General features: G+C 37.9%; 1 protein-coding gene across 1 annotated transcript; it reads right to left on the bottom strand.

The window, feature by feature from the left end:
* Window positions 1–11,048: 11,048 nt before the first annotated feature.
* LOC139040555 (olfactory receptor 4A15-like) lies at window positions 11,049–11,966 on the bottom strand. The gene has a single exon (XM_070487311.1). The coding sequence runs from the start codon at window positions 11,964–11,966 to the stop codon at window positions 11,049–11,051; it is 918 nt and encodes a 305-aa protein (XP_070343412.1).
* Between the last annotated feature and the right edge of the window lie 7,798 nt (window positions 11,967–19,764).

Below are 19,764 nucleotides of genomic sequence, written 5' to 3'. Positions count from 1 at the left end.
AAACTATAAGACATTACTGAAAGAAATAGATAATGACATAAAGACATGGGAAAATATTCCATGCAGGTGGAGTGGAAGAATAAACATAGTTAAAATGTCCCTACTACCCAAAGCAATCTACAGATTCAATGAAATCCCAATCAGAATTCCAATGACATTCTTCATGGAAATAGAACAAAGAATCCTAAAATTCATATGGGTCCACTAAAGACCCTGAATTGCAAAAGCAATACTGAGGAAAAAGAACAAAGCTGGAGGCATCACAATCCCTGACTTCAAAATGTACTATGAAGCCATAGTGATCAAAACAGCATGGTACTGGTACAAAAACAGGCACACAGATCAATGGAACAGAACTGAAAGCCCCAAAATAAAACCTCACATCTATGGACAGCTAATCTTCGACAAAGGTGCCAAGAACATATAATGGAGAAAAGATAGTCTCTTCAATAGATATGTTCGGAAAACTGGACAGCCACATGCAAAAGAATGAAAGTAGACCATTATCTCATGCCATACACAAAAATAAACTCAAAATGGATCAAGGACTTGAAGATAAATCCTGAAACCATAAAACTCCTGGAAAATAATATAGGTAGTACATTATTTGACATCAAACTTAAAAGGATCTTTTCAAATACTATGTCTTCTCAGACAAGGGAAACAAAAGAAGAAATAAACAAGTGGGTGTTCATCAGACTAAAGAGCTTCCACAAAGCAAAAGAAAGTAGGATCAAACCAAAAGACAACCCACCAACTGGGAGAAAATATTTGCAAATCATATATCTGACAAGGGGTTAATCTCCATAATATATAAGGACTTCACACAAATGGATTAAAAATCAAACAGCTCAATCAAAAAATGGGCAGAGGAGAGGGGACGTCACCAAGATGGCAGCGTGAGTAGTCTTCTTTGTCTCTCCCCCTTCGAATCTACAACTAATTGGACATTCATCACTTAACAAAGGATATCCATATAGCATCTCAGGATGCCCGAGAGACCCATGCTGCTATACATCGGAAGGTGGATGGACTTCCCCCCGGGAGGAGGTGGAGATAGGTGAAAACTCTCCGACCCAGACCCCTGAACAGCCCAGTACCTGCAAGTGGCTTTCTTCCAGCGGATGCCCCCAGAACATTGCCACACACTAAGGGCAGGAGGATGCAAACACCAGAGGAGCGATGGTGGAAACAGATGACTACAGCCATACCTAAGCCCCACGCGATTACACCTAAGCCCAGGGGGAAACTCCAGGGTCCCACACCGGAGGCAGCAGGGAAAGCCTCTACTCGCCATTAGCAGAGAGGTCCCTCCCAGCATCCACAATGCTGGGAGGCTCCCGAAGAGAATCCTGAATGGGGCAGCAGCCCGCCAGCTGCCGCCACTGGTCTCATGGTCTGCAGCTGTCGCCTGGAAAGGGCATGGGGTTACCGGAGATCTTCTGGGAGAGGACTGGGGCTGGGTGGAGTTCCAGTGGCTGGCTCCATGGCCCAGGGGGAAACTCCAGGGTCCCATCCTGGCAGCAGGCAAAGCCTCTACTTGCCATTAGTGGAGAGGCCCCTCCCAGCATCCAGAACGCCAAGAGGCTCCTGAAGAGTATCCTGAATGGGGCAGCAGTCTGCCAGCTGCCACCACTGTTCTCATGGACTGCGGCTGTCACCTAGACGGGGCACGGGGCTACTGGAGATCTCTTGGGAGAGGACTGGGGCTGGGTGGAGTTCCAGCGGCCAGCTCCACAGCCCAGGGGGAAGCTCCAGGGTCCCGTTCTGGCAGTAGGGAAAGCCTCTACTTGCCATTAGTGGAGAGGCTCTGCCCAGCATTCAGAACCCCGGGAAGGTCCCAAAGGGGAGAATCCCAGGCAGGGCAGCAGCCAACCAGCCACCACTGGACTCATGGTCTCTGACTGTCACCCAGACAGGGCAAGGGGCTCCCCAAGATCCTGGGGGAGAGGACTGGGGCTGGGTGGAGTTATAGCGGCCTGGCTCCATGGCCCAGGGGGAAACTCTACAGTCTCACAGCAGCCTCAGCAAAAGCCTCTGCACAGCACTAGTAGAGAGGCCCCACCTGGCATCCACAAGGCTGGAAGACCCTGGGACAAAAGTAGCATAGCTAGGTGAGCTAACCACAGACTGCAGAAGATACCCATAGCTCTGCTGTGACCTATAGTGGACAAGTGAGATTTTGTGGGCACCGACAGTGACAGAGCTGCAAATATAGGTGATCCTGCCCCTGGCTGCTGGGAAAGCCCATAACACTGCTGCAGACCCTAAGGAGGAGCACGTCTAGGTGGTCTGCAACAGTAGGCACCAGCTGCCTGAAGCCCCCTTGTGACTGCCCCCACAGCTGAAGAGGGACCCCACAGGACCACTGTGACTACTAGGAGGGGCCCAGGCCCAGTGAGCAACAGCTGATAGGGTTTGTGGTCAGTGCAGTTTAAACAGCTTCTCCCTCACCACACCAGTAGAAACAAGTGGAAGCAGTAACTAAACTCTATCTCTATGCAGAGGCACAAATCTACACCATCAAGCAATATGAAAAAATATATTAAATCTCCAGAACAGAAGGAAAATGACTAATACCCAGAAAACAATCCCAAAGACAATGAAATATATAACCTAAAGGACAATGACTTCAAAACAGCCATTATTAAAAAACTCAATGAGTTAAAAGAAAATTCAGATAGACAACTCAACGAGTTCAGGAGCTATGTCACAAAAGAGTTTGATACTATAAAGAAGAACCAAACAGACATACTGGAAATGAGGAACACAATAGAGGAGATTAAGAAAAACCTGGACACTCTGAACAGTAGGGCCGATAATATGGAGGACAGAATTAGCAGTTTGGAGGATAAGAATATAGAAATGCTGCAGGCAGAGGAGGAGAGAGAACAAAGACTAAAAAGAAATGAAGAAACTCTCTGAGAATTATCTGACTCAATTAGGAGATCCAACATAAGGATCATAGGTATACCAGAGGGAGACGAGAAGGAGAAGTGGGTAGAAAGCCTGTTCAAAGAAATAATGGCTGAGAACTTCCCAAACCTGGGGAGAGAGATGGAACTTCATGTGACAGAAGCCAATAGATCTCCAAACTTTATCAATGCAAGAAGACCAACCCCAAGGCACATAGTAGTGAAGTTAGCAAAAGTCAACGACAAAGAGAAAATACTAAGGGCAGCCAGGCAGAAGAAAATAACCTACAAAGGAACCCCCATAAGGCTATCAGCAGATTTCTCAGCACAAACTTTACAGTCTAGAAGAGAGTGGAATGATATATTCAAAACTCTGAAGGACAAAAGCCTACAGCCAAGAGTACTCTACCCAGCAAAAATATCCTTCAAATACGATGAAGAAATAAAAACTTTGCCAGATAAACAAAAATTAAGGGAGCTCATTGCCACAAAACCTTCTCTTCAAGAAATGCTCAGGAAAACCCTCATACCTGAAAAATCATAAAAAGGAAAGGGGTTACAAAACCAAGAGCAAAAGAGATAAGTAGAAGGCCAATAACAGAAAGTAGCAGCTCTCCATCAGAACAGGTTAGCAAAAGTTAAATAAAACATTAAAATTAAAAGGAAGGAAAACTCCAAGAATAAATATAACCCTGTCATTTTAACCACAAACTAACAACACAAGAAAGAAGAGGAAAAAAAAATCTGACAATAACAACCTAGAAGAGGAAGAGAAAAGGGATGGAAGGTTTTAATTAAAGGAAATAAGAGGCTATCAGAAAATGGACTATCCCATCTATGAGATGTTTTATACTAACCATCTTGTAACTACTAAACAAATAACAAGAATAAAGACACAAATTACAAATAAGAAGAAAACCAATACAGACATTTACGTACCTGAATTAGTAATCCAAAAATCATGAGATGAGAAACAAAGGAAATGCAAGAGAACCGGAAAACAAGAGATAAAATGGCAGCGGTAGGCCCCCACATTTCAATAATCACTCTAAATGTAAATGGATTGAACTCTCCAATCAAAAGACGCAGAGTGGCAGGATGGATCAAAGAACAAGACCCAACAATATGCTGCCTCCAGGAAACACACCTCAGCCCCAAAGACAAACACAGACTCAGAGTGAGGGGATGGAAGACAATACTCCAAGCTAATAATGAACAAAAGAAAGCAGGTGTCACTATACTAATATCAGACAAAGTAGATTTCAAAGAAAAACAGATAAAGAAAGACAAAGAGGGACTGTTTATAATGATAAAAGAGACACTCCACCAAGATGACATAACACTTATACATATATATACGCACCCAACACAGGAGCACCAAAATTTGTAAAGCAACTCTTAACAGAACTAAAAGGAGACGTCAAAACAATACAATAATAGTAGGGGACCTCAACACCCCATTAACACCAATGGAAAGATCATCCAGACAGAAAATCAACGAGGAAATTATAGAATTAAATGAAAAATTAGACCAGATGGACTTAATAGATATACATAGAACACTTCATCCAAAAACAGCAGGTTACGCATTCTTCTCAAGTACGCATGGAACACTCTCAAGGATAGACCATATCTTGGGAAACAAAGCAAGTATCAATAAATACAAGAGAGTTGAAATAATATCAAGCATCTTTTCTGATCATAATGCTATGAAACTAGAAATCAACTATAAGAATAAAGCAGGGAAAGGTGCAAAAATGTGGAGACTAAACAACACGCTTCTGAACAAACAATGGATTATTGAAGAAATTAAAGAAGAAATCAAATATTACCTGGAAACAAATGAAAATGAAAACACGCCATACCAATTCATTTGGGACGCAGCAAAAGCAGTCCTAAGAGGGAAATCCATTGCAATTCAGGCTCACCACACTAAACAAGAAAAATCTCACATAAGCAACCTCAAACGACACCTAACAGAATTAGAAAAAGAACATACAAAGCCCAAAGTCAGTAGAAGGAGGGAAATAATAAAAATTAGAGCATAAATAAACGATTTTGAAACAAAAAAGACAGTACAAAGGATCAATGAAACAAAGAGTTGGTTCTTCGAAAAAATTAACAAAATCAACAGCCCCTTAGACAGAATCACTAAGAAAAAAATAGAGAAATCTCAAATAAATAAAATTAGGAAAGAGAGAGGAGAAATCACAACGGATACCAAAGAAATACAAGGGATCATAAGAAAATACTATGAAAAACTATATGCCAACAAATTGAACAGCCTAGAAGAAATGGACAAAGTCCTAGACTCTTACAACCTCCCCAAACTGAATCAGGAAGAAATAGAGAATCTGAATAGACCAATCACAAGTAAAGAAATAGAAACAGCAATCAAAAACCTCCCCAAAAATAAGAGTCCAGGACCAGATGGCTTCTCAGGATAATTCTACCAAACATTCAAAGAAGATTTAATACCTATCCTTCTCAAACTATTCCAGAAAATTGAGGAAGATGGAGCACTCCCTAACACATTCTGTGAAGCCAACATCACTCTGATCCCCAAACCTGACAAGGACAACACAAAGAAGGAAAACTACAGGCCAATATCACTGATGAACATAGATGAAAAAATCCTCAACAAAATTCTGGCAAACCGAATACAGCAATACATCAAAATGATTATACACCACGATCAAGTGGATTTATACCAGGGACACAGGGATGGTTCAACATCCGCAAGTCAATCAACGTGATACACTACATTAACAAAATGAGAAACAAAAACCACATGATCATCTCAATAGATGCGGAGAAAGCATTCAACAAGATCCAACATCCATTTATGATAAAAACCCTCAATAAAAGGGGTATAGATGGAAAGTACCTCAACATAATAAAGGCCATATATGACAAATCCACAGCCAACATCATACTCAATGGACAAAAACTGAAAGTCATCCCTCTGAGAATGGGAACAAGACACGGGTGCCCACTTTCACCACTCTTACTCAACATAGTACTGGAGGTTTTGGCCAGAGCAATTCGGCAGGAAAAAGAAATAAAAGGACTCCAAATAGGGAGGGAAGAAGTGAAACTCTCACTGTTTGCAGACGACATGATCTTATATATAGAAAACCCCAAAGAATCCATAGGAAAACTATTAGAAACAATCAACAGCTACAGCAAAGTTGCAGGGTATAAAATCAACATACATAAATCAGTAGCATTTCTATACGCTAACTATGAACTAACAGAAAAAGAAGTCAAGAACTCAATCCCATTCACAACTGCAACAAAAAGAATAAAATACCTTAGGATAAATTTAACAAAGGAAGTGAAAGATTTATACAACGAAAACTACAAGACTTTCTTGAAAGAAATTGATGACGACATAAAGAGATGGAAAGACATTCCATGCACATGGATTGGAAGAATAAACATGGTTAAAATGTCCATACTACCTAAAGCAGTCTACAGATTGAACACTATCCCAATCAGAATCCCAACGACATTCTTTACAGAAATTGAACAAAGAATCCTAAAATTCATATGGGGCAACAAAAGACCCCGACTTGCTAAAGCAATCCTGAGTAAGAAAAACAAAACCAGAGGCATCACAATCCCTGATTTCAAAACATACTAGAAAGCTACAGTAATCAAAACAGCATGGTACTGGTACAAAAACAGGTGCACAGATCAATGGAACAGAATTGAAAGCCCAGAAATAAAACCACACATCTATTGACAGCTAATCTTCGACAAAGGAGCTGAGGGCCTACAATGGAGAAAAGAAAGTCTTTTTAACAAATGGTGCTGGGAAAACTGGACAGCCACATATAAATGTTGAAAATTGACCATTCTTTTTCACCATTTACTAAAATAAACTCAAAATGGATCAAAGACCTAAAGATTAGGCATGAAACAGTAAGTCTTCTAGAAGAGAATATAGGCAGTACACTCTTTGACATCAGTTTCAAAAGAATCTTTTTGGACACCATAACTCCTCAGATGAGGGAACAATAGAAAGAATAAACAAATGGGACTTCATCAGACTAAAGAGCTTCTTCAAGGCAAGGGAAAACAGGATTGAAACCAAAAAACAGCCCACTGATTGGGAAAAAATATTTACAAGCTACTTATCTGGCACAGGGTTAATCTCCATAATATATAAAGAACTCACACAGCTCAACAACAAAAAAAATCAAACAACCCGATCAAAAAATGGGCAGAAGACATGAACAGACATTTCTCCAAAGAAGATATACGGATGGCCAACAGACACATGAAAAGATGCTCATCATCACTAATCATCAGGGAAATGCAAATCAAAACTACACTAAGATATCACCTTACACCTGCTAGAATGACAAAAATATCCAAAACAAAGAGTGACAAATATTGGAGAGGTTGTGGAGAAAAAGGAACCCTCATATACTGTTGGTGGGAATTCCAACTGGTGCAGCCACTATGGAAAACAGCATGGAGATTTCCCAAAAAGTTAAAAATAGAAATACCTTATGACCCAGCCATCCCACTACTGGGTATCTATCCTAAGAACCTGAAATCAGCAATTCCAAGAGTCCCATGCACCCCTATGTTCATCGCAGCATTATTTACAATAGCCAAGACGTGGAACCAACCTAAGTGCCCAGCAACTGATGATTGAATAAAGAAGATATGGTATATATACACAATGGAATACTACTCAGCCATAAAAAGGACAAAATCGTCCCATTTGCATCAACATGGATGGACCTTGAGGGTATTATGTTAAGTGAAATAAGCCAGACAGAGAAAGACAAACTCTATATGACTCCACTCATAGGTAGAAGTTAACATATGGACAAGGAGAACTGATCGGTGGTTACCACGGGAAAAGGGGAGGTCGGGGGAGGGCACAAAGGGTGAAGTGGTGTACCCACAACATGACTAACAATAATGTACAACTTTAATTTCACTAGCTTGTAAACTATCATAATATTAATTTAAAAAAAAAAAATTAAAAACATAAAAAACAAATGGGCAGAGGATATGAACAGACACTTTTCCAAAGATATACAGATGGCCAATAAACACATGAAAAGATGTTCAACATCAGTAATCATTAGGGAAATGCAAATCAAAACTACACTAAGATACCACCTTATGCCTGTTAAAATGCCTATAATCACTAAGACTAAAAATAACAAATGTTGGAGAGAGTGTGGAGACAAAGGGACCCTCATTCATTGCTGGTGGGAATACAAACTGGTGCAGCCACTATGGAGGTTCCTCAAAAAACTGAAAATAGAACTACCATACGACCCAGCTATCCCACTACTGGGTATCTACCCAAACAACTTGAAATCAACAATCCAAAGTAACATATGCACCCCTATGTTCATTGCAGCACTACTTATAATAGCCAAGACATGGAAACAGTCCAAGTTCCCATAGACTAATGATTGGATAAAGAAGATGTGGTATATATATATATATATATATATACACACACACACAATGGAATAATACTCAGCCATATAAAAAGACAAAATCATCCCATTTGCAACAACATGGATGGACCTGGAGAGAACGATGCTAAGTGAAATAAGCCAGACTGAGAAAGGCAAACACTAGCTGATTTCACTCACATGTGGAATATGAATAAACACATGGACAAAGGAAATAGTTCAGTGGTTACCAGGGGAAGGGGGTTAGGAGGATGGGCACAGGGGGTGAAGGGGAGCACTTATGTGGTGACAGTGAAGAAGTAATGTACAATTGGAATTTCACATTGATGTGAACTATTAAGAACTCAATCAAAAAAATTAATTAAAAAAGAGAGACACCTGAATCAAATACAATCAAATTACTACTAAAAAAAAGAAAATAATAATGTTGGCAGATTGTTTCACCTGTTTGGGGAAAATGGGCTTAGATATTTCCTAATCACAAACAAAATTAAAATCTAGAATGATTAAAAAATAAGTTTTTTGAAAAGTTATCAAAGAAAACAAGAGGTTAAAATTTATAATATCACTGAAGAAAATGGAATTTCCCAAGAGTTATTTGATAGAAGTTGAAAAGTAAAGGAATATAAAAATATAACATCTTTATATAACAACAGCCATAATTATAGCATAAATAACATAACGTTAACATTTGTACCAAATATCAAAGAAGAGAAAATATTTATCACAAATATATATATTTAATGTAGAAAGACTTCAGTGAAATTCATCAATGAAAATTCTCACTCCAATAGAACAAGAATTCAAGGATACAAGTAACAACCAAGTTTATGGGGTGGATTCTATGTCCCAGACACTATGCAGGGAACAGAGAGCACAAAGACAACTAAGTAACCTTCCCTAACTTCAGGGAGAGAATGGACCAATGAACACAGGCAATTAATAAACATTTCTACCTCATCAATTGAAATTATACAAATTTGAAAATTAACTAAATGTTTAACTCCATTTGGACTGTTATTATAGAATACCATAGACTGGGTGGCTTAAACAAAAAAAAATTATTTGTCACAGTTTTGGAGGCTCAGAAGTCCAAGATAAGGCACCAGCTGATTCCATGTCTTGTGAGGACCTGCTTTCTAGTTCACAGACAGCCAATTCTTTGCTGTGTCCTCAACAGGGCAGAAGGGACAAGGGAGCTCTCTGGGGTCTCTTTTATAAGAACACTAATCTCATTCAAGAGGACTCCACCTTCATGATCTAAGTATTTCCTCAAAAGCCTACTTTCAAATACCACCACATTATAAAGGATTTAACTTGTGAACTTGGGGAGGACACAAACTTTCAGTCTATAGCAATGTCCAAAAGAGAAGGAGTTAATTATATAAATTCAGATGAGTCATATACTTGATATCATTTGGTGAATAGTATTATTTTGGGAAGACTTTGAGATGATGTAAGAAATCTCCAATAACAGGGATAAAAATCAGCATACAAGGATTCTCATACTGTGTGATTTGCCAATGAAAAGGACTTGTTGCCCCATAGCCTTAGCCCCTTAGGAATCCAGACCAAATAAGGGAGGCAGAATTATGAGTTTCTTTGACCACATGCTTCCTGACATTTTAGGGAGAGATAATATTTTGTTTCAAGCCTGATTCACAGAAAGAAAGGATTTTATGATTGAGGTCTCTGTTAAATAAAACAACGTATTCGGGCCTCTTTATTACCTAATAATCTTCAATCCATTAATAAGAGAGGGAAGAATAGAATTTCTTAACAACATCACCCAAAATATCTGTTGTGGACTTCTGTATTGCATATTTGAAGCTCAAGGATTATGGATTATGCGATTTTACATATGAAAGGCAGGGCCTGGGTCAGTATAGAAGGCTATGAAACACTATAAGCTAAGAAAGGGGATGCGAATATTGAAAAATAGCAGAAGTCTTATCAGATATTCTAAACTATCTGGGAAGATTAATGGATCTTTTTGAAAAAGTAACATCAAAACAAAATTGTTCCACTTGAGGAGATACTATGATTTCCTAATCAGAACAATACATACAATGTAGTTATTTTTCTGCATATCTGCCTTGCTCATTAGAATCGTCTTATTTACTTAGCCTCCTTATGATTAATATTAGAACTCTGAAGCATCATTCTTCTTCAACCTTAACGTGCTAAGCAATATGAACAAAATTATATATTTAAAGTATCTCATAGATACAAACATAAGATATACACTTCAAATATTAATATGGGCTGTCTATGTGGGGAGGAGTGAAGCAAGTTTTTATTTCTTATTTTACTTTTCTGAAACCTGTAATGAAGACTATTAATTCTGAAAAATATTATGTTATTTAAGAGAGAAACATGAGAAAATCTTCTAACTAAAATTAATTTACAGCATTAAGTGTAGCATAACTCATCATATAGAACATAAGTCTATACTTTTCAAGAGACTTTTTATGCACAAAAACTGAACATATATTTTCCTAAGAAATTATGAAAATCTTAAAAATATATTTAAATCATTCAAAGTTTTCACATAAATATTTTTCATAATGTCCAAGTTATTAAACCTGAGGAAAAATTTACTATAATTAAATAATCACACATGGCTTTCCTGGAAGGAGCAATTCTTCATTGAAAACAGGCGGTACATTTCTCTGCTGCCTCATTTTCTTTTTCTGGTCCAGAGCTTTTTCATGGCATTTTTCATCTCTCCATTTCTCAGAGTATAGATTAAAGGGTTCAACATAGGGGTGATAACGGTGTAAAACACAGTCAAGGATTTATCAATGGGTAAGGTAGAAGGAGGTCTCACATACATAAAAATACAAGGGACAAAGAAGAGGACCACCACAGTGATGTGGGAGCCACAAGTGGATAAGGCTTTGCGCTTCCCTTCCTGACTAAGATTCTTCAGGGAGTGCAGAATGACCCCATAGGAGATGAGTAAGAGCATAAAGATGACCACACAGATTGCCCCATCATTGGCAACCACGGTGAGACCAATAACATAGGTGTCAGTGCAGGCAAGTTTTAATAAGGGGTACATGTCACAGATGAAGTGGTCGATGACATTGGGGCCACAGAAGGGAAGGTTGTAGACAAAGAGAAGTTGAACTACAGCATGCAGAAAACCTCCAAGCCAGGCCAACAGAAGCAGCAGAACACGCACACGTTGATTCATGATTGTCAAATAATGCAAGGGTTTGCAGATGGCCACATAGCGGTCATAGGCCATGACCACCAGGAGTAAAATCTCAGCACCACCAAATAAGTGCCCTATAAAAAGCTGGCTCATGCAAGCTTGGGAGGAAATGGTTTTCTTCTCATAGAGTAGGTCTATAATCATATTTGGGGTGACTGTAGTAGAATAAACAGCATCCATAAATGACAAGTAGCCAAGAAAGAAGTACATGGGGGCATCCAGGGTTGGGCTGACTACCACAGTCATGACAATGAGTAGGTTGCCCACCATTGTCACAATGTAGATGAGCAAGAACACAACAAATAGTATCTTCTGACCCTGGAGGCTCTGAGTGAGCCCCAAGAGTACAAATTCAGTCACATTGTTCCTTTGTTCCATAGGTTCTTCTCTACATCTTATTTCAGAGTTCAGGACAAGATTACCTGCAAATATAGTTATTACTAGTGACTTCCTGAAATCTTGACATAATTTGTTTCTTCATTCAACAAATAGGCATTATGATTTATCACGTACCAATACATTCAGAGATTAAAAGAATACAAGGATGCTTAAAATATGGTCCCTACCCTCAGTAATATTACCGAGTAATAGAGAGACAAGTCATTAGAGACATACGTGGGGAAGGACACATTATTATATAAATGGGTTGCCACAACTAGCTTTCCATCTGGAAGTTAATAAAATTGTACATATAGCTAATAACATACAAAAATAAAATAAAAATAGATTAAAACTTTAATGAAAAAATAAAGTAAGACTTAATTTATCTTCACTTTCCAGTTAATAAAAGAGATGGCTTTCTACATTCCAAGGGTAGGATAACATTCTTACCTAATAAGTGAAATCCGAAATAGACATAGTTGACAATTTCAAAACTTTTAAGGATTTAGGAAAAGATACTGTAACATCAATAGACAGAAGTAGTTTGGGGAAAAGGTTTACATTTTAGAGGACATACACAGAGCTAATATCAATATAGACAAAGAGCTCTAAGCAATTAACAAATGAAAGGCAAACAAACCAACAGCAAAGTGGGCAAATCATACAAAGAAGCAATTGAAGGACGACTACATCCAAATGGCAGTAAATAAATGATAGGATGCTGAAACTCACCTGAGAACAGAAAAACAGAAATTGAAGCAACAGTTTGCTTGCTAAAGTGTTACCTTGAGTTTTTGAAAGTCACTCATCCAAGTTCTAGAGACGCTGTGTCATTCTCTAATTTTTAACAGATTAACAAACAGTGCTTAGAGAACATATTAATTGAACCTATCAGGAGATTTCGACATATCTGCCCATTAAAATATCCCCAAATAGTTATACTTGAAAATAGTTCCTAAAAATACTGATGTTAGAGAAGATAAATTTATTCTGGATCTTTATCATAGGAAAATATGCAAAAAGTGTTACAGAAATGACTCAATCCCCTCATATTTTCATAATCACAAAGGATCCTAACATGGCTGATGAACAGAATGACATAGGAGAACTTTTAAAAGACTGTGAATTCCCACACTATCAATGCATTCTTGCAAAATATAAAGCCTAGTTCAGAATCTTATATATAAATACACTTCCTGGGTTACCTGCATAATGAGACAGTCATTCCATCCAAGTTCCAGCTTGTGGCGCCTTCTCCCTTGTCCTTCATGCAGTGCTGCCATCTCTGTGAACACAGAGAGCAAGATAACATGTCCACTGTCACTGGATCTTGAACGGTCTCCCTGTGACTAATTCTTACCATGCGTGCAGGAAGTCTGGTTCATTTCAGTCTTTCATAAAAATGTTACCTTTTAAATTATTTGGATTTTCAAAATGTCCTGTAGTCTAAAGAAGTCTGAATCTTGATTGTGAATAAAGAAACCCCAAATCTTCATTTTTGGCAGGATTTGTCCTAATAACAAACAAATTTTAAATCAACCTTTTGAGGTTAAATGTGTAAACTTTGTGGGAGAGAAAACTCTGAATTATTTAGATAAATATTTAGCAGTTTGGGGCGGGCCCTGTGACACAGGGGTTAAGTCCGCGTGTTCCACTTCAGCGGCCCGTGGTTCACCAGTTGGGATCCCAGGCACGGACCTACCCATCGCTTATCAAGCCATGCTGTGGCAGGCATCCCACATATAAAATAGAGGAAGATGGACACAGATGTTGGCTCAGGGCCAATCTTCCTCAGCAAAAAGAGGAGGATTGGTGGCAGATGTTAGCTCAGGGCTAAGCTTCCACAAAAAAAATATATTTTGCAGTTTGTGTTTTATACCAATAAAAGTGAAATAGCCTTTATGACATTTTGATCCTCAATTGGTTTAACTGATCTGTCTTCATACAGCGTTGTTGAATTTGATTTGCCTGAAGGAATGGAGAATAAATTCATATATACATAATTCACTATGTTTTGAATTCATCATTCAATTCCTAAAAAAAGCAGTCATGTGAATACTGGTACCAACAAACCTCTCTGAGGTAAGGGCAAAGGTCTGCAAACACTTTGTATATGTTTGAAATACGGCACATATTATTGAGTCATTCAATGATGCATCTCCAACTGTGCTTTTTCTCTAATTAAATTCATTGGGACTTTAATCATAATTTTGAAGGTCGACTCTGCATCTCCAGAGATGCCGCCAGGATAATCACCATGCAGAAGAAAACTTACAGAACCACCTCCTCTGGGGGTAAAATCATAAAAGAACAACTTGAGGTCAAATCACCTCAAGGGAAAAGTCCAGTCTGGGTAGAAGTGAAATATGTAAAAACTTTCTTGTTTAAATCATGACCTTCAAAATAGACAAACCTGTCTAATTTTGAGTTATGTCTTTGCAGATGACATCTGAACTGACCTCCAGAAGATGTGAATGCCATTTAAAACTTATTTCAAATGCAGATGAAGTTTGTCTCACAGTTTCAGTCAGGCAAATTGATAGAAATTGCGTTAGTATTGGAGTGGGGAAAGAGAAAACAGTTGTGGGACTATTGCATTTATCTCGAAGTGCCCATGGAATGCTCACCAAAATAGACAGTACACTAGGCCATAAAAAAGTTGCAGTGCATTTCAAAGGACTTAAGTCATATGGAATATATAGCTTAGGACAATGTAATTCAACTAAAAATTGATAAAAATATAATAACATTTCCCAATTATTTACAAATTAAGCAATACAAGTCTAAATTACCCAAGAACATTTTTTAAAATAAATTTTCAACAGGAAGATAATGACATATATAATCTATATAAAAGATATATGAAAGATTTTATATATATACATGTATGCATAAATTTACTGGGTGCAGCTAAAGGAGTGCTTAGAGAGAAATCCACAGCTTTAAATGCAAGTATTAGAAAACAAGAAATATTATAAGAAATGAACTAAGCTTCCATCTCAAGAGACAGAAAAAGGAAAAGCAAAATAAACCCAGAGAACATTGTAGATTGGAAATAGTAAATAAAAGATAGAACTCATTGAAATAGAAATTAATTGAAAATTAGAGAAAATATATAAACCTAGGAATTGATTCTTTGAAAGATTAATAAAATTCATAAGTTCCTCACTAAATGGATTAAGAAAAAATAACAGAAAAAAATAATCAGAATCAAGAATGATGAAGAGTGTCATCATTGCAGATTTTACAGTTCTTAAAAAGATAATAAAAGGATTTGTAAATGAATTTATGACAATAAACTTGCCAACTAAGAGAAAATGGACCACTGCTATGAACAACACAAATTTCTAAAAAAACACAGAAAAAAATTAAAAATTAGAATAATCTAATACCTCTTAAGTAAATTAATTCTTTAAAATCCTTCCCTTCCCCAACAAAATTCCATTCCTGTATAGCTTTATCAATGAATTCTTTATAACAATTAATCATGAAATAGAACCAATCTTATATAAACACTTTCAGGAGTGCGAGGAAATTAAAGTACTTCCTAACTCATTTTGTGCACCCAGCATAACCCTTATACCAGAGTGAAACAAGAGCATCACAAGAAAATAATCAGATCAATATCTCACTTTAACGTAGACACAAAATTCTGAACACAATATTTAGATTGATTCTTAGGGATGTTTTCTTTTGCTATTTTTTTGTTCTTGCTGTTGTGGTTTATCAGGCAGGTCTGGAGCTGTACTCAGTCTAGGGCTAATTATGCCCCATAACTGAAGCAAAATCTTCCCAAGTACTCAACCCAAAGCCCTGCCGGGTGAACCATGAGGTTTTCCAAATGGTGAGAATAGGTGCTATTCCTGGCCGAGTGTGAGCACTGGGCACTCTTCTCTCTAATCCATCTGGATAAATCTTCCCCCAGCTTCAAGTAGTTTCCTCAAACTCACACACTGGTCAGTTCCCTGATCAATAATTGAGAGGGATCCTCTGCAGTTCTCCAGTATTCTCTCTCTCCCCCCACCCCACCCCAGCTCTACTCTCTTCAGTATTTTACCCTCAGAATTCTAGCTTCACTGGTGCCTTGGTGTCTTGGTGCCTTGGTACCTTGGTCTCCTCAGACTCTCAGCTACATCTGCTCACCTCGAGGAGTCTACCAGGATCTTCCCAGGTATCCCTCTCTGCACCACAGCATGGAAGCTTTTTAAAGTCAGTAAGCTGGGACAATCCTAAAGCTCAGGTTGTTTGTTTCCCATCTCTCAGTTATTACTGTCAGTTGTTTCTGACATCTAGTGTCTTGAAAACCATTATTTCATATATTTTTTCTGGGTTTTGTCTTGTTTTAGGCAGGAGGGTAAATCTGGTCCCTATTGCCCCATCTTGGCCTTAATTAACCTTCCAGGTACAATTATAATTAAATATTTAAAAATTTATCTGTATGTGATGAAAAGAGGTCAAGGAAAAATATGATCATATTTATAGGTTTGTAAGCATGGTTAATTAATCCCACCTCACTTTCTGAAAAACATATTGTTATATTATAAGTATAGATGAATTTCCTTACTATAAAATAAAAATATAAATATTAAACCCCAAATCAGTAACATGCTTAATAGTGAAACACTAAAAACTAACTTCTTTATTTCTGGGTAATTTTAAAAGCAGAATTTTCCTTTTTTTTATGAGTCTTTGTGCTTATGTCATAACAGAAGTACATGAGATACAGTTAAGATAATAGTGTTCAAGGATGCCTCTGATTTTCTTCAGAACTAGTAGTAAAGAAAAGGTATGAATCCTAGCCAAAAAGCAAAATTATACGATATGAATTCTCAGATATCCCAGCAAAATGTGTATGTTTCCACTCCGTGAGGTGAGGAAATAGGATGTCCAGTCTCTTCTCTGCCCAGTATTTCTGTCGGAAGACTTCAGCGCTTACAACATGTACAATGCGAACGAGCTGCATGTCCTTTTATTTTATTCTGTCCAGGAGGGCATTTGACTATTTTGGGGGCAAATAGCTGTTAAAAGAGAAAGATAGTAATAAATAATAAATGCCAATATAAAGATAAAAAATGCTAGGGGTGATTGCTACTCACTAAGCTTCAAAGAAAATATCATCTCAAGGCCGGCCCGTGGCACAGCAGTTAAGTGCGCACGTTCCACTTAGGCAGCCTGGGGTTCGCCGGTTCAGATCCCAGGTGCGGGCATGGCACTGCTTGGCAAGCCATGCTGTGGTAGGCGTCCCACGTATAAAGCAGAGGAAGATGGGCCTGGATGTTAGCTCAGGGCCAGTCTTCCTCAGCAAAAAGAGGAGGATTGGCAGGAGTTAGCTCACAGCTAATCGTCCTCAAAAAAAAAAAAAAAAAAAAGAAAAAGAAAATATCATCCCAATGCTATTTAAACTGTTTAAGAAAGTAGATTATTTAAAAAAAAATAAAACTCTTAATTCTCTCTATAAAGCATTCATTCAATTATTTACTGTGCCCAGCAGTATTATAAGTGCTAAGAATCCAACAGTGAATTTACATTCCAATGGGAGAACAGATAATATACAAAATTTTATAAGTAAATACATAGTCTTTTAGCTACTCAAAAGTGCTAAAATTAAGTGTGAAATAAAACTTTAAGTGGGACAGAGAGATGGGGAATACCTGTATATATTGTAACTTATAAAAATCCATGCAGAAATGTTTCAAAAAGATCTGACAGAATCCAGCAACATAAAAAGAAAATATCGCACTGACCCAGCAAAGTTTATTCCACAAATGCAAGGATGATACAATACAAAACAATCCTGTAGGATAATTAATCACATTAATAGTTAAGGAGAAAATAGAGAATCATCTCAATAACTGCTGAAAAGGCATTTTGAAAAATAACATCATTCTTAATTTTTTTAAAACTCACTAAAATACAATTACAGGAAATTTTGGCTATTACCAACACTATTTGATATTATACTGGGTGTAACAGCCAATGTAACTCAACAAAAGAAATAAATTGGAAGTATTAGAATTTGGAAATGAAGAAATGCAGAAGCAGGGCAGATGATATAATTATGTGCCTGGAAAAACAAGGAGAGAAAAAGAAGAAATTCCCGAAATTAAAAAAAAAAAAATCCACCAAATGAGTATAACTTACATAAAGTTGGTAGCATAACAACAGAGAAAATGGATATCTTAAGTGAATTTAAAGCACAATATTCCAATTGCAAATCAACTAGAATATGTTCTAATTTTTAATTTTTTTTTTGAGGAAGATTAGCCCCGAGCTAACTGCTGCCAATCATCCTCTTTTTGCCAAGGAAGACTGGCTCTGAACTAACACCCGTGCCCATCTTCCTCCACTTTATATGTGGGACGCCTACCACAGCATGGAGTGCCAAGCGGTGCCATGTCCGCACCTGGGATCCCAATCGGTGAACCCCGGGCTGCCAAGAAGCAGAATGTGCGAACATAACTGCTGCACCACTGGGCCGGCCCCACTAGAATATATTCTAGACACAAAAAGAACTGCAAAGAAATCTTAAGCTGCATTGAGTTGTAGTCATATTTTAGTAGTATTTTAGTAGTATTATTTCTAGCCCTACCCACTGAAAATGCCTATAACTAATAAGATCTAGTAGCAATATGAAAACTGATACTTAGGTTATAATCTCTAAAAAATGATTCACTGCTGACAGAATCAGGGCTCTTTAGAAAAATGGTTATTTCTAGGCACAGTGCAGAAAACTTAAAAATGAGACTTGGACATATTGTAGTGTAAGTAGACAAAGAAGCTCTCAAACACTAACGTAGCCATACCAAAAAGACAGAGGACACATCTGAAAGGGTTCTTACTAGACTAAGGTGAATCAACTGTGAAGTAAAAAGAATAATGAGTACAATGAGTTAAAATATAGCCAAGGGGCCGGCCCAGTGGTGCTTCCGTGACCCGGGGTTCACCGGTTCGGATCCCAGGAGCGGACATGGCACCGCTTGGCAAGCCATGCTGCGGTTGGCGTCCCACATATAAAGAGGAGGAAGACGGTCATGGATGTTAGCTCAGGTTCCTCAGCAAAAAGAGGAGGATTGGCAGGTGTTATCTCAGGGCTAATCTTCCTCGAAAATAAAATATATCCAATACGTGAAGTACTAAACCCGTTGTTCACCACTGGAAGCTACTAGAACACCAGATCACTACTCTGAAATTTGTTAAATAAAATGAAATAATAAAGAATGCATTTCTCCTTTCCTATATGAGCTTTCTTTCAGGGAAGAGTATAAAATTTGAAGGAAACTCCCCTTTTAATGAGAAATTTAGGTAATAAAAGAAAAAATATTAGAATTACAACATCACCATTTTAAAACTCCTAATGACATAACAGATATAGGCAGTATAACTAGTCGATAACGAAACTATTAGATTAAGGTTAATGGAGAATTTTATAATGAAGAAAAAAGACTGACACAAACCTGACTTTACAGTTCAAACTCAGCATCAACATGTATTGCCTGCTATGATGTGATAAGAACTTATACCACATATGAAGAATTCCTGGTAAAAAAACGTTGAACTTGAATCCATTGAAGTCTTTAGGTCTAGCTACTACTCGCTCATAGGAAGTACCAAAAAGTAAGGAATGACTTAAACAAAACTAAAATTTGAACTCATGGCTGGCCTGGTGGTGCAGCAGTTGAGTTTGCCCATTCCACCTCAACAGGGTGGGGTTTGCTGGTTTGGATCCCAGGTGCGGACCCATGCACTGCTTGTCAAGCCATGCTGTGGCAGGTGTCCCACATATAAACTAGAGGAA

The sequence above is a fragment of the Equus asinus genome, chromosome 17 (genome assembly GCF_041296235.1).
Source record: "Equus asinus isolate D_3611 breed Donkey chromosome 17, EquAss-T2T_v2, whole genome shotgun sequence".
NCBI lineage: Eukaryota > Metazoa > Chordata > Mammalia > Perissodactyla > Equidae > Equus > Equus asinus.
The sequence above is the reverse complement of the archived record's forward strand: the minus strand, read 5'-3'. Positions and strand labels throughout refer to the sequence as shown.

Excerpts from the sequence above, each read along its gene's own strand:
- LOC139040555 (XM_070487311.1), bottom strand. The coding sequence starts at position 11,966 with ATGGAACAAAGGAACAATGTGACTGAATTTGTACTCTTGGGGCTCACT.